The 16576-nt window shown below is 36.8% G+C and overlaps 1 protein-coding gene across 1 annotated transcript in view; it reads right to left on the bottom strand.

Annotated features, from left to right (window-relative positions):
- The window catches only part of DNAH8 (dynein axonemal heavy chain 8), a 130823-nt gene extending 127873 nt beyond the window's left edge, over positions 1-2950 (bottom strand). The window contains 2 exon segments of the mRNA XM_075444284.1: positions 1329-1436; positions 2924-2950. Of these exon segments, the coding sequence (XP_075300399.1) occupies positions 1329-1436; positions 2924-2950 (135 nt within the window).
- Positions 2951-16576: the final 13626 nt, after the last annotated feature.

Genomic DNA, 16576 nt, shown 5'->3' with positions numbered 1-16576 from the left:
CTACTGCTCAACCACAAAAATCCAAACATTATAATGACAGAAAAAGAGAGAGGAGTATGGGAGTGAAAGCAGATATAGAAAACACACCTCAGACAACAGCTACGGGTAGTAGATAATCTTTTTTGCCTATTAAATAATGTGAACAATTCAAAACAGTGCTCCTGACATGAGAGTACTGTAAGCAGGTCCTTAGAATCCCTAACTGAATAAAGACTGAAAACAGCCACAACAAAGGCAGCCTCACACTGTAACACAATGACTGGTGAAGCAGTAGGACCTCCTGTGTCACCTGTGGTGATCTTTAAATGAAAGCAAACAGTAAGTGGGACCTTAAACCACTGGACTAAAATAGAATTTTTTCTTGCTATTTCTTAGCACAGCTTCATGAACCAGTTTGTCATTAGCCTCTGTAGTGAAATGCTCAATCCCTTAGACCATTAAATAATAGACACTAGCAAGTGTCAATACACAAACACATAAAAAAGAATTACATAACAGGCAATATAAACTTTACTGCATAATTTATACCTAACATCTGATGTATGGAAAACAGATCCAGCCATGGATAAATATAGCCTCAAAAAAGTAGTTATTTCTTAATATGCTACTTCAAATTGAATTTGAACAGAACTTTACACTAAAACCTGGTGTCTTCTAAAACAAATAAACAAATAAATAAATAAATTGGTGTAATTAGGGTCTGCTATGAATTTCCCCTATATGCTTACTGGAGGTGTGTATTTTAGTTGTGAAGGACTTCTTTGTTCTAAAATCATTACACAAACCATCTTTTCCTGTAGTGTATATCTGGATTCTGCACAAGACATTGGTATAATTACCTAGCTGGTCTTAATTTTCTGTTTAAGGTGGCAAAGTTTATGATGTGAAATTCAATTAACTTTTCAAGTATGACTTGCTTCTGAAAACAGGAACCTTCTGTCCTTCACACCTTTTGGAGGAACAGTCTAGTCAGGCTGATGGCCATCTGCTTAATTAGGTCTTCAAGGCTGATAATAAAAGAATCTTTGTGCATTCAGTGATTTAGCAAACAACTGAGCAGATTAATTGAGATCAGGAGATTAATCAAGAAGATACGAAAAAAAATAATTTTGCTGAAGGAAGAATAAGAGCAAAGTTCCGTCCAGAAGACAAGTCTCTAATCCAAGTTCAGTCCTCTCCTGATTGACAGACTTCACTTCCTTTCCCGTGTAGACATCCACTATTTATTAGCATTTTTAAACAAATACACTACTGATTTAAACAAAATGAGGTTTTTTTCTGAAAAATGACGAAAATTTTCTAATTAATATTATACTTAATATGTTTACCTTTATAAACAATGATGTCATTCTCTCAGAAGTATTGTAATATCTCGAAACACTGTGAATCATTCGTATAGCATTTATCAAGTTTGGTATTCCACGTGCCATTGATACCTTAAAGCAGAGTTTGGAGAAAAATTTTTGTTTCTGTTCTTAGCAACTATGATTCCAATTGACAACTTCTAAATTACATTTTTCCCTAAATTATATGAACCAATCTTTAAAATGCCATGGCATCTTACCAAAAGGTTTCTTGGAAAAAAAAAAGAAAAGCTGATCATGCTCATTAGATTTTTAAAACTCAACTAATAAAAACATAAAATACTTGGATGATTTGGTAAGAAATCAGATTAAAGATATAATATGAATATTTTAATATGCTATTTCGATGATCAAAATGGATCATTGATTCAAAAAGTACAGGTTGCAATTTTTTGGCACAAAAGGAAGTCTTCTGCTAGCTGCCAGTGACTGTCTGTGATTAATGCTTTTGTTTTCCTTCATATACAGCTGTTAAATATGCTCTATACAATTACATTGTGATAACAATCGTTTCATAAAACATTTTGTTCAGACATTTCACAAAACTCATGAAATAATTATCACAATGTTAATTTCATTAATGAGTGCCTAATTCATTCAGTTATCATATGAAACATCTAAATCTTTCACACATTTCATGAAATCGTTGTTCCTATCACTAAAATAAAACCATGGTACTACAAGTATTCTGTAATTCGACCACTTCAACCGTATTTTGGAAAAAAAGAGAAATAAAAACATTAAAACATGGTAATTCGTTAACATTGTCAGGGACTTATCAGAGTTGAAATGCAGAACATCAAGAAAAAGTAATTTTGACTGTCACCCCTCAATAGAGAGGGCAAGCTCCTGGAATTAACTTTGGGCTGCAGACTCAAAGTAAGCACAACAGTACTGTGGGTAGACAGAGCAGGCGTTTGCATTTGGTAGAAGAGCGTGAAAGAAAGGCTATACGATATAAAAAAAACCTTCAGTGTGCACATGTTGTTCATCATAGCCACCATCCCCATCCCCTCCACCTAAATGGAATCTGGAGATTCTGAGTCTATGGGTTTTCTTTTTTAATCCTTGATAGTAAATAGAAACCTGAATACCAGACTGCATAGAGATTTCTCTGATTCAAAGCCCTCAGCTAAACTCTCAGTCTAAATTTTCATATAGTAAAGCACTTCAGTTACAAATGTGATTATATGTGATACTGCATAGACTAAATGCCAAATTTCATGCGTATCACATTAAATCTGCATGTTTTCCATTCCTGATCTGGTAATATCTAAAATACCTTTCAATATCAGATATTAAATTCAACTCAATCCAGAATGTCATTCTTTTTAAAACAGGATATATTTAACTTGGATGTCGTTATTTTTAAGATGAAAATCCTACCTAAATTATTTTGATCTCAGGAACAATGTTCCAAGAGACAAAACAGAAATTCAGATGTATCCAAATTTAACAAAGAACTATAGCTAACTAACCTGTATTAGAAAAATGATGAACTCTTTAATGAGTTTCCACCCACAAATGTCTGTCTTTGCTTAAGACAAAAAGAATTTTACCTTAACAGCTCCTACAAAGCAGCTCATTATTATGGCCTGGTACCTAGCACCCCCTAGTGATACTCTGAAGAGCTGAAGATAAAAAGCTTCTTACTAATACTGTTTATAATATTCCTTTTGTACTATTTCACGCACTATCAGCTCTATGTCATATATAATCACAGTTTTTTCACTTCCCCTCAGTTAAAACTTTGAAGTAGGATCCTAAGCTGCCAGAAATTCAAAAGAAATGCAACACTTCCTGACAGAGGACAGGAGGCAGGTAGGACCAAAACAAGGAGGACTAAAAACCAAAGCAGAACACGCAATTTTTCCTAGAGTATTTCCTCCTTCCATCCTCTTCTGCAACAATCATTAGAAACATGTACCTGTTATCATAGTTAATAGTCAATACACCTAATGACTGGTACCTTGAAGTAGGGCTGATTAGTGGACAACCAATTACTTAAATTCTAACTAGCTGGTACTTCTGCAAATAGAAGCAACTAATACTACTTTCAATATAAAAATATTATTTTACCCAATTAGGGCCTCATTAAGTTTCACTATTCACTATATAACTGAAATTTTGGTACTTCGGTTACAGCTGTGTGATTATTGATTGATGTGGAATTTTCAATGAAAGAAATTACTAGGCAATCATATGGATATATGATTATTGATAAAATATGTATTTTAAAATATATTTTATGTTGTATATAATAAACTAATGCTTGAACATTTAGCTTCACAGGCGTTTAGAAAAAAAAATAGAAAAATAGAGAAGTAAATTAGAAAAAATTACTTTTAAGCAAATACAAAGAAGATTTCTTTGCTCTGGGCATTCTACGTAAATACCTACACTGTGCGTAAAGAATCATTGAATGCTGTGGGTTGCAAGGAACCTTTAGAGGCCATCTAGTCCAACCCCCCTGCAATGAGCTGGGACATCTTCAACTAGATCGGGTGGCTCAGAGCCTGTTCCAACTGGCCTTGAATGTTTCCAGGGATGGGGCCTCCACTGCTTCTCTGGGCAACCCATTCCGGTGTTTAACCATCCTCACTGTAAAAAATGTCTTCCTTAAAACCAGCCTAAATCTACCCTCCCTTAGTTTAAAGCCGTTCCTCCTTGTCCTGTCACAACAGGCCTTGCTAAAAAGATTGTCTCCATTTTTCCTATAGGCCCCCTTCAGGTACTGAAAGGCTGAAATAAGGTCTTCCTGGAGCCTTCTCTTCTCCAGGCTGAACAAGCCCAACTCTCTCAGCCTGTCCTCATAGGAGAGGTGCTCCAGCCCTCGGATCAGTTTTGTGGCCCTCCTCTGGACCCGCTCCAGCAGCTCCATGTCCTTCCTGTGCTGAGGGCTCCAGAGGTGGATGCAGGACTCCAGGTGAGGTCTCACTAGAGTGGAGTAGAGCGGCATAATCACCTCCCTCGACCTGCTGGTCACACTGCTTTTGATGCAGCGCAGGAGATGGCTGGCCTTCAGGGCTGCAAGCGCACATTGCCGGCTCATGTCCTGACACAAATGTTGTCTAGACAACATTTAGGCATTCTGAAAGGGAGGAAGGGAGATTTTAATACAAAAGCACATCAGCCGTTACAGCTACGATAGGTAGACAGCTGGAGTTCATGCTGGTTTTCGAAAAGTGTGAAAATCTCACCCGAGCCGCCAGACACGGTGGGTACAAGTGCTTGGAGAGTCAGGGAGGATGCCAGTATACAGCGTGCTTTGTTTCTAAAGAAAGCTGTGAGAACCCCACCGCTCTCGCCTTGAGCTTCAGGGAACGGTATCAACTTCACCGTCCAACTTTAAGGGGACCAGTTAACAGGCAAGGAAATTCACATCCGACTTATTCTGCCTGAGTGTCAAGGAGGAAAGTACCCCTGCTAACCTGAGAGGTGACCAGCCCGGTCAGAGAAGAAGGGAAAGAAAGGAATTAATTAATATAGATTTTACATTTGCCCTTTTTTTTGTGACTTTCCTAAGGTTTTTTTTCTTAGTATTTTTATTTTGAGAAAGAGACGAATGTTTTCTGTAACACCTGATTGCCTGCCAAAGTCCACAGAACAGTGGCCACTTCACTAATCATGAGCAAAAATAAGGAACTAGTAGGGTAGGAGCAGGTGTTGCTTTTCAGGTTGGTTTCGCTTCTGATTATCTGTTTCCTGAATCAGGCAGTAGTGTCTAAGGGAGTACAGAACACAGTTACACGTGTGGTTGGCTGTCCTAAGGTTGTGCAAGAGCTCCCAGGTAATTCTTGGTAGTTATTTTAATTGTTACAGTAATAGTACTCCGAGTAGAATAACAATTCCTGTGCTTTTGCTTTTAGCTGTTATCCTGGGTATGACTTTAATGACATATCTTAGCATTTGTTTTATGTATTATAACATCCCTATGAAACTGAACAAGCTATTTTTAGAGGAAAAATTAGACACAAGGTAAAGACTTTAGGTATAGCTCTACTGATTATTACAGTGCCTTATAACTAGTTGCTCGGTTCATGTGTGGATTTGAGCACACTGAAGAAAACATTTAATTTTCTATATAAGTTTAGGAGTTTTAAGATCTACCGAATAGGATTGATGGCAGCTAGCACATGCAAGTGGTTGAGTATGCCCCATAATAGGAAAAGATGGAGAGAGAGCATTTAGATGCTTCTTTCTAGCCCTGAATTATGGGCTTGGGATTCACAAATCAAACCTTTCCTAGGCTGATGTGCTAGTGTAGTAGAAAGAGGAAGAAAATGGAAGGAGCCACCTTTGCATAGTAGCCTACTGCTTCACAGTCAGCCACGAATAAACTTTGTTTTGGGCCATTGTAGAAATCCTCCTGTAGGACGACTAACCTGCTAGTCCTTGGCCACCAGAAGATGGACTGAGAAATGCCTTTCTCCTGTTGAAGAATGGTATCTGTTCCCTATGAACTGCAGCATTCCATGGTTTAGGCCCAGAATTAAGAGAAATTCTGACTCTGTTTCATTATGCTGAAGATGTCTGATGATAAATTAAATTTTTTTCCACTGAAAAAAATACTACCCAACACCCTCCATCTTGCATTACTTCTATAAACACTTACACATGTTGAGTATATTATGCATGGCCAGGCATTTCTGTACAAATGATGTGCAAGTGCTTATGTGAGCCATGCTTTAAGACCTGGTATGGAAGTGTGTGCAAGCCTTTTTGTAAGCTCAGTTGCTGAATATGTGTGTGTATACTGCTAACTGAAATTTAAACAGGTCATTTGTATTCGAAACGATCTCTGTTTCTCAGTAATCAGATATTCAGTGAAAGTATTAATATTTGTAAAAATTTATTTATTATATGGAAAGGCGTTCATTCCAGAAAATATGAATGCATGGTAAATTATTTTTAAAAAATCTTTCTGTAATCATCTTCAACTTGGCATTTGTAACGTATCATAAAATCACAGAATCACAGAATCACACAATCACAGAATCACAGAATGGTAGGGGTTGGAAGGGACCTCTGTGGGTCATCTAGTCCAACTCCCCTGCCCAAGCAGGGTCACCTACAGTAGGCTGTAGAGGACCTTGTCCAGGCGGGTCTTGAATATCTCCAGAGAAGGAGACTCCACAACCTCCCTGGGCAGCCTGTTCCAGGGCTCCGTCACCCTCAGAGGGAAGAAATTCTTCCTCATGTTCAGATGGAACTTCCTGTGCCTCAGTTTGTGCCCATTGCCCCTTGTCCTGTCACTGGGCACTACTGAAAAGAGCTTGGCCCCATCCTCCTGACACCCACCCTTCAGATATTTGTAAGTATATATTAGGTCCCCTCGCAGCCTTCTCTTCTTCAGGCTGAACAAGCCCAGCTCCCTCAGCCTCTCCTCATAGGAGGCATGTTCCAGTCCCCTCACCATCCTCGTAGCCCTCCGCTGGACTCTCTCCAGTAGCTCTTCATCTTTCTTCAGCTGGGGAGCCCAGAACTGGACACAGTACTCCAGATGAGGCCTCACTAGGGCAGTGTAGAGGGGAAGGAGAACCTCCCTCGTCCTGCTGGCCATACTCCTCTTGGTGCACCCCAGGATCCCATTGGCTTTCTTGGCAGCCAGGGCACACTGCTGGCTCATGGTTAACCTGTCGTCCACCAGGACACCCAGGTCCCTCTCCACAGAGCTGCTCTCCAGCAGGTCCACCCCAAGCCTGTACTGATGCATGGGGTTGTTCCTCCCCAGGTGCAGGACCCTGCATTTGCCCTTGCTGAACCTCATCAGGTGCCTCTCTGCCCAACTTTCCAGCCTATCCAGGTCACGCTGAATGGCAGCACAGCGTTCCGGTGTGTCTACCACACCTCCCAGTTTGGTGTCATCAGCAAACTTGCTGATGGTACATTCTAACTCTTCATCCAGGTCGTTGATGAAGAAGTTAAACAAGACTGGGCCCAGTACTGACCCCTGGGGGACACCACTAGTTACCAGCCTCCAACTAGACTCAGCGCCGCTGATGACAACCCTCTGAGTTCTGCCATTCAGCCAGTTCTCAATCCACTTCACCAACCACTCATCCAGCCCATACTTCCTGAGCTTCCCTAGGAGGATATCATGGGAGACTGTGTCGAAAGCCTTGCTGAAGTCGAGGTAGACAACATCCACGGCTCTCCCTTCGTCTACCCAGCCAGTCATGTCTTCATAGAAAGTTATCAGATTGGTCAGGCGTGATTTCCCCTTGGTGAATCCATGCTGACTACTCCTGATAACCTTCTTTTCCTCCACTTGCTTGATGATGGCCTCCAGGATAAGCTGCTTCATTACCTTTCCCGGGATGGATATAAATGTATATAAATGTCTGTTATCTCAGAAACTTGAAGAGGACTTGATAAGGCTGTTATATTTATCTATACGGGAAGTCAGTTTTGAGACACTCTTGTTTTTCATGGTTTTATTACCTACTTTGCTCTTCCTTCTGGTCTTCCTGAAAAGGTAGGCTTGAAAAATCTGGATTATTATAAATGCAATTTTTTTTTTCAGATTTCAGAATGGAGGGGTTACGAAAAAATAATAAAGAAAGTTCAAACGCTGGAGAAGATGCTGGGCCCAGTTATGCTGCCGCAAATAGTGCTGGGCCTAATCTCACTGCGGAGAGTTCCGTGCCTGCTGTTGTTACACCAAAAGATGCTGTAGCCAGATCTATTTGCCATACTCGACAAATAGACAGCTTTTCCTCTTCCCAAGGGTCTTTATCTGTTGCAAGCCACAGTCTGTCTAGGTTTTGCCAAAGCGCTGGTAGAGTTCTTTCCTTGCAAGAATTTTTAAAAGAAAAACAGGTTTAGTATTCAACCTTAGGTCTTGAAATAGATTTCCGGTTCTTTTCTCAGATTGTTAATTTCAGTTTATACTAATTATTTCTTTTTTCTTTTCCTTTCTTTTTCCTTTTTGTTTATATTCAGTTCTTTTATTAAATTATTCCTGGTAGAAAGTGAATGACCCTTTGTTTTTAACATTTACAGTATTTTAACATTTTAATATAATAAAGGAAGGAAGCAGGAGATATTAACTGGTAAATGTACACTGAAGCAAAGTTGTACCCAGCTTAGTTCCTGCAAATATTTACCCACTCTAGATACTTTAGTTTTAAATTGATATGTGATATTTCTGTATTAATATAATAAATTAAAATATTGTGAAAAATAAAACCAGTTAATATGACACACAAATATCTTAAAATCTAGCTGTAGTATATTTAAAGTTTGCTCTTTCTTGACATATCATCAGAATTGAATTTACATATTATAATAGTTCCTAATAATTTGTTTTTCCATTAGCCTCTGAAAATTTAAATATTTTTAAAGAGTAGGGAAGTTACGTAGTCTTATAATACAAGACAGTAGATTTCAGCATTAGTTTGAAGTTAAGTAGCAGGTTATTGTTAGGATCACTTTGTGTATTTTTAGTTTGAAAGACATGTTTAATGTTTTAGGCTCGATACAAAGAAGCCAGAGAATATTGAAGAAGGAAAGTTGATGCTTCATATAAATACATATTTGAAGTTCTCAGTATCAGTCTAGGTTTAGACTTAATAACTGTGGAAGAAATGAATTTGGATGCCCCTTTGGTGAGTCTTTGCTGTCTGTCGATTTCAATTTTTAGTCAAAATACATAGCAGATCACTCCTTTGATATGAATAATTTATATTGTTTATATTGTTTCTGCCAGAAATTGTGATTAATAAGGCACACAACTCATCTAATATGATACCCGACTAATTATTCAGCTTAGTTTCCTGGCAGATTTGTAAATATTCCCAGGGTTTTTGATTGTGCCTTTTTCAAAGAAAATATAGGTACTGCTCTTCTTTTTATCCAAGGGTTTCTTGTCACATCCACCAGTTCCAACACGTTTCGTCCATCTCGGCCTGACATTATTATGTTGTAAAGATAATAGTCTTCATTTGCTAAGCTAGTCATTACTGAAATGCTAAAGATTCTGCAAAAATATGTGTAACTTCGTAGGAACATTTTCAAAAATTACGTGTTATCTAGTAATAGGAGGGAAAATTACTTTTGGAAAGACCCATTAAATAATTTCCAGGTTTGAGTGCTTTGTTTATTTTTGAATATTTAAAAGATGGGATAAAGTGGGTTTGTAGAGTGAGTAGGTCCCAAACTTGTGGAACTTCTGAAAGGTCAGTCATTCTTTGTGTATCTTTAGTGTTGTGTCTCTCCTACTGTTTCAAAGTGCTCGAACAAATGGGAGCATCTAGCTAAACTGTACTTTTAGTAGAGTATCAAGACTCTGTCTGGCTATATGTGAAAAGATATGGTGCTTGCCTTCACTGATTACATGATGTTATTTTTGTCTATTAGAGAGATTTGACTTAGCATTCAAAACTCAGCTAGATATTGTCTCCTTTGAGCAAACAAATTGATTGTTAGAATTTCAGGCCTTCAGTTACAAGCCAAATTTAATCCTAGTCCAAATTTGTGGTTTATTGTTTGTTTCCTGATATTTATATGTCATAAAACATACTAAAACAGTCCTGTTTTTCCTTATGCTTACACAACACAGAGGTGCTTAAAGTGTTATCAGTCAACTAACATTTCTTTTTTTTATGGTTGCTAGATGGTGTATAGTTTTAGATCATCCTGACTTCATGTAAAACTGCTGTTCTACACTGAGTTTGATGAATTCTGACACTTGAGAACCTTTGGGTTCTTAAGGCTTTTTTTCAGATTCGATTGGGTTGGGGGGGGTTGCTGTCACTAGGACCATCTGAAAACATTTTATGGTTGGAAATTTTCCAGTTTTAGTTTATTCATAAACAGTTTAGGATGCTGGGGCTCTGTCAACATTGTCATTTAAAAAGTTGACAGTTACTAAATTCCCATATACATATCATGCCTGTGACATCTGTGAGTTAAGTTTTACCCTTTAAAGCATTAGCCTATATGTATATTCACACAGTGAGTGTTTGTACCACACGGACTTGAACCAGAAGCTCTCTGCAGAAGCAATAGCCACAGGGACAACACATCTCTTACCTCCTGTGTAAAATCATACAAGTTCGAAAGTTACAGTTTGCCTTTCTCTTCCTCTGAAGCTGGAGTGCTTTTTGCAGTGTTGAATCTTTTTCTGATTTTTATAATTGCCCTTTCAGTACTTTACCAATTTTTCTTTTCTTTCACTATTTTTGGGAGGATTTTTTCTGTATTTTTCCCAGTTCTAACCCTGTTACTCATCAGTGCCTGTTAACCAAACTGAAAGCACAGCATGCATTTCTAGAACTGGCTTGCTTTTAGTTCTTTTATTTTTCAACAATGTTGTCCTCTCAAAAGAGTAGGTTTAATTTCTGCCTGCCCAAGTGTCACTCATTTTCCTATCACTGTTCTGATTCAGAGTTTATATTTGTTTATTTTGGAGGAAAAAATTGTGCTTACAAGAAGTATACCACATTTAGAGGTGTATGCTTTGTACTTGAACAGGTGATACATCTCCAGAAATACTTGCTAGCTAAATTACTGACTTTTTTGATGAGGAGGAAAGCAGGAGGTCTCACTGCCAAGACTCAGCCCTTCAGTTGGACAGTTTGAATTCCTAGTCCACATCTTGTGGAGTTAGTCATCCCTGCAGATAACTACAAGAAGCTGTGAAAGAAGCTGGATTTTGACCAGATCGGTACCTTCTGATCTCCTCCAAACCTGCCTTCAGTGCTTTTCAGAGCTTTGTTCACCTCCTGCTAAATCACATATCCTGGTTTTACCAGGACACATAATTGCCTAGGGCAGTTTGAAAATTCAGATTTTGGAAACCCTAGGTACAATTTCAGGCAAGATCTTCAGAGTGACAATCCATACACAAATAGTGTTTGTTTCAAAGCTTTGCATCCTTACTATCCAAAGCACCTTGTATAACATGACAACATCAAAATATCCATCTAGAGACCCATAGTGTTTTAGGGTGGCTGGTTTATGGACAGGTACAGCAAGCTAATTTTGGGTCAGTGTTGTCTCCCTCAGATGTGATCTCATTGTCCTTCCAGAGGCTGGAAAAATCTTTGTTGTCATGAAAAGGTTTTGGAGCCAATGTGGCCAATTCACGTCTCTAGAATAAAATCTTCATGTGCCATGCTACTCGTGTTTTACAAATGAATCTTTTACATTTAGGTGTAGAGTAGCAATGGCAGAGTAGGTCAAGTCATGAAAATCTGCTCTGTGTGTTTCTAAGTCTATTATGACCAGTTACTTCCAGTTGATACTTTCGACTTGCAGATCTCTGTGAGTGACAGAATATCCTCCAGTGTCTCTGCATTGCTGGACAAGACCATAAACATTTGATATGCAGTTATCAGGAGCTAGGTCACATGTGTGTGCAGGTTCAGTTCTTGAAGGCAATATTTAAAATACCTATTTGTTTTGCAACTCCTCACAGTATTTGAGGATAAACGTCATGTGCCACCACAACTTTAAACAGTAGCATGGTTAAATTATTTTTGCGTCTCTTAAAGGCATGTAAATATTTATTATTTTGAGTAACTAGTACTCACTTTTTGATTTAACAGTTGGAAGCCTTTGATTCTTTCTTTGCCAAGGGAGGAAGTAAAACATTGAAAGTTTTCTATCAAGAAGGAGACGCACCAGGAACAGGTAAATTTTTAGCAATATTAATCCAGGCAGATGTAATAATGCCTTCTATTGTTAGTTTCATTTAGTGTTTCCCAGAATAAAATCTGGTTTGACTTGTTCATCATTTTGCAGTCTTTGCTATAAGGACTGAAAATTCATATTTTAAATGCTTGCTTAAAATGAAATAGTTTAGAAAAATTGTGGTAAATTTCAGCCATTCTTGGAAGGAGGGCTATAAAAAGAGAAGTTCTTCTGAAATCTTAAAGCAGTTGCAACTTATACTTACAGGAGTCATGCCCCCAGTTCATTAGAAAGTACTTATATAAAGCCTGTCCGAAATTGCATTTATTATAAATATTTGAAATTTTTTAGTTTTCACATGCTTGGTAGAGAATTAGGATTTAATGTCTAAAATCCCTAATGTTTCTGTAAGCGCTGAACATGCTGGTCCCTTACATATTATTAAGAAATGATTAAATTGCGTAGGATTATATCCACAGAGGATCTGAGGGTATCTCATATTCTCTATTTTCTCACTTAGGCATGACAGCTAGTTTGATGGGGTGAATGCAAATAAAGTACCTCAGTCACCAGCAGATTAACCCAGCGTGATGGGCCTGAGCAAATTCCCTTTTCAGTGCAATGTGCCAAAATTGCTTTGTAAGAGATATGTGTTAGGTGTAGCTTTTTAATTGTGTGGCTAATTACAGCTGCAGATTCTGCCATTTTTCCTTCTCTTACACACAAAAGAAGAAAATAAATTATTTCTATGCTGAAGCTGATTTCATTATAAGAATTTTATGCATTTTCTAATACCCTTTCTTGTAAAAATAGTGACATCTGTGAAATTCTTTTCAGAATGTGGTCGGACAATTCCAGGAGTTGTAAAAGGAAGTAAAATGATGCGACTGTATGTGGACAATACACCACACCAATTTGTAGGACTATGCTTATTTTTCATTCGTTGTAAGAATGACAGCCCTATAAGTGCAAAAACTATACATGAGGTATTCTCTTACGCATTATTTTAAAAACAAAAAACTTTAAAAGTAGATAATTTTGTTTCATAATTTTTTCACTATTGCACATAAGTTACTGGTAAATACGTTTTTTAAATGTTAAGCTGTATCATGCGCTTTGGTCTCCTTTTTGGATAGACAATGAATAGCTGTATTACTTCAGCAAATACTCAGGATATCTTGTGAATTCAGTGTCTTACAGGACTCTTGTTAAAGAAGTCAGCCTTTAGATTAATTTCTCATTCTCCTTGCTGTTTTTGAAGAGTTTAAAGCCACTAAGTACTGAAAAGACTTTATTACAAACGCCAGGAGAGTATAAGTTTACTTGCACCATTCTCTTTTATGTATCTTTGAAAGGGTAAAATACACGTATATCCTATGTAAATTATGTAGCATGAGTTTTTCTGCTTTATGTCTATGTAAAACTATTAGATAAGTGTGGGCTTTGTTCTCGTTTATAGCTACACATCTTAGAACTCGGGCAGTGTTCAAGGGACAGTAAATTGACAGGAATCAGTCCTATATATGTATCTTCTCATTAATATAATTTCACATTCTTTAGACAGAAAATCCATTATTAATTTATATACTTTATATATTAAAAATGTTTTACTCCCTTTGAGAGCTGAGAAGGTGAAGGGGAAAAAGCACTGTTAGAAGGAAGATACAAGATCTGTCTTTATCAAGAGTCTCAATTTGGTTATAAATATCACTTTCACATCAGATTCCTTGCTGAAATGATGAGAAAAGGAAATTTATGTTCTAGGAAGTTTGTTATGTGAAGTATGTTAATATTTGAAGTGTGTTAATTTTTGAAGGACAATTAAAATATTGGAATAGTAAAAATTGTCAGAACTTGTAAACTTTCGTTTTGGAGAGTAGACAAGACTTTCATCTGATCCAAAGTAATATACATTCAGTCACATAATTGCTTCTATTGTAATTTCAGATATGTACATTCAGAGCATTTTTGCTACTTGCATTTCATTACTGAGTACCTAATTGTAGAAGGGGACATTATTTTTAATTGCTATGTACTATTTAAAAAATTTCCAAACATTTTGTATAGTAGGGAAATAACTGAAGTTACAAATATAAGACCTGGCAGCCTTTTAAAACTGTGTTAAATCATTACTGACTTCCCTTTTTTGTTGAAAACAATATCTTGGGGTCACACTGTAGGTACCAGTATTTTGTGAAGATTTTCTTTCCTTAAATTAAAGTTTTCATTGGCAGATTAGATTGCCTCTATAAAAAATACACTGATTTTGTAATACTGTTTTCGGTCTAAGTTACTGCATTACTAACAATCATTCTGTTACAATGCAGGATGTATTCTTTGGTGTTTTGGATGCCACTGAAGGACTTCTACGTGGTGTTAGGAATATGATAGGAAAGATTATTCTCCCTGCTATCCTCGCAACAAATAGTTGGGGTGCTTTAAGTCAGACCAAACAAGATACAAAAGACAAACAGAATTTCATGGAAACAATTAACAGATACCTTTCATTTTTAGACGGTAAACATTACATTTAGAGAACAATAAAAGCAGAGGAATTTAACTTAAGTATTTCCGTTTAAAGTCAGTAGCACATAGGTAAGGACTTTTTCCCATTCTGCAAGGAGAAAAAAACTATCAGTTGCTTCCTTAATAAATGCATTGGTCAATTATTTATTTAAGAAAATTCTCCAGTGATATGTTACTTATGAGGAGGAACACTAGATTTAAAGTAAGAATTTTCTGTTTTGTATGTGTGCAGTAAATGGCTATTATATTGAAACAACACAGATTGCAGACATGTATTCCCAAATTTGAGTTGCTTACACCAGTAGAAATTAATTTTAGAGTCTTAGTTGATTCTGTATTGTAATTGCTTTTTTTTTTTTCAGGGGCTGTAATAAGCATTGAAGGAACTATTGAGTTGAAAAACATAGATTATATTAATTTTTCTGAACTCTGGTCCTTTGAGAAAGTAACTGCAGCAGCTGATAATCCTGACATGGTTCACCAGCTAGAGGAAGTATTTATGATATGGTATAGACAAATTGAATGGGTAAATTGTTGTTTTAACATATCAGTCAAGCATGAATATGGGTAGATATTTATAAGTGATATGTGAGAGTTGCCTGAAGTCAGTTGAAGGCTTCAACTGTATGTCCGCATGAGTAAGAGTAGCGCTTCACTTCTATGCACAAGTGAAGTTAAGTAGGTAGTCCTTATCCCTAGGAACTTGCAGTCTAGCAAGAATAAGAGTTTCTGAACAGTTAATACACAAATAATAAGAAGGAGAGGACAGAAGGATGCAGGAGTAATAACACTGGCAAGGACCACATATATATACAATTAGGTATACTCTATACTTTACCTGTTAAGTTTCTCCTGCCAGTCGTTGATGTGAGACACTACTCTTAGAAAGATCTTTGAACAGTCTCATTAGGGCATTTTTGATCCTGTGTCAATCTTACTTGGTAAGGTCTCAGTTATCCAAGAAATTAATATCTGAGACTTCCATGATAAAGCATAGAACCCTTTGCCAAAATACAGAATCTGCGTAGGCTGGGACATACTCCACTTATAAGAACATACTATGTTTAGTGTGTCTTGCTCACGACAGTAAAAATGTAAAAGAACGTAAGAAGAGCTGACTGCATGTTTAGCAACATACAAATCAGTACATTTGTGCTTTGATATTTCAAGTTTTTATTAAAATATTTCTTCATGTTTTTTTTACAAGTGAAATTACATTTGGTGCATTTCAATCCATAGATTCTGATTAAAGAAAAAAATATGGATGTATGCTGAGATTCACCCAGTTTATGACAGCAGCTGAATATTAGTTGCCTTTATTTCAGTTTAAGAATATCATGAAGTACAACTCAGACTTAGGATACTTTTCCAAATCAGAACCATTTTCATGTGTCAGTAACTGCAAGCTTGTTCCTTTTTAACTTGGTATTCTCAGAGTGTTTCTTCTCTTCTTTATAATAATTTGTTTATTCTCTATAGTAGATATTTAGGTTTTTTTTTTCAAATTGGTTGCAGGTTCTGATTGAGAGTAAGCAGATGAGGAAAGAAGCTGATGATTCAGGTCCGCTGACTGAACTAGAGCACTGGAAATGTATGTCTGCTAAATTTAATTTTATTATTGAGCACATCAAAGGACCAAACTGCAAAGCTGTCATTAATGTTCTGAATGTTGCACATTCTAAACTACTAAGGGTAACTATTGTTTTTCTTTTTTTATGTTAATTTTTAATATAGAAGACAAAGCTTGCAATATTTATTTTGTTTCATTGCATCAAAGAGAGATTTCCTGAGAAGTGAGTGGAAAATTTAGGTGTGGTGCTGGTGTGCTTAATATAGTAAGAGAAAGAATAAGATATTTTGAGAAATATAGACAAAAATTATCGTAAATGAAAATAAATTTTATTGCCTGCTTTGACAATGCCTTTTAAAAATTAATTTACCAAAGTTTACTTCCAGAAAATCAGTGCAAGTTAAAGAAATAATTCACTATGTATGAAGTTTTTTACAGTACTGTTTTCCCTCTAGATGTGGCAAGAGCTAGAAGCCAG

Source organism: Opisthocomus hoazin, chromosome 2, assembly GCF_030867145.1.
Source record: "Opisthocomus hoazin isolate bOpiHoa1 chromosome 2, bOpiHoa1.hap1, whole genome shotgun sequence".
NCBI classification, from domain to species: Eukaryota; Metazoa; Chordata; class Aves; order Opisthocomiformes; family Opisthocomidae; genus Opisthocomus; species Opisthocomus hoazin.
Note: the sequence above shows the minus strand (reverse complement) of the source record. Positions and strands in the feature narration are given on the sequence as shown.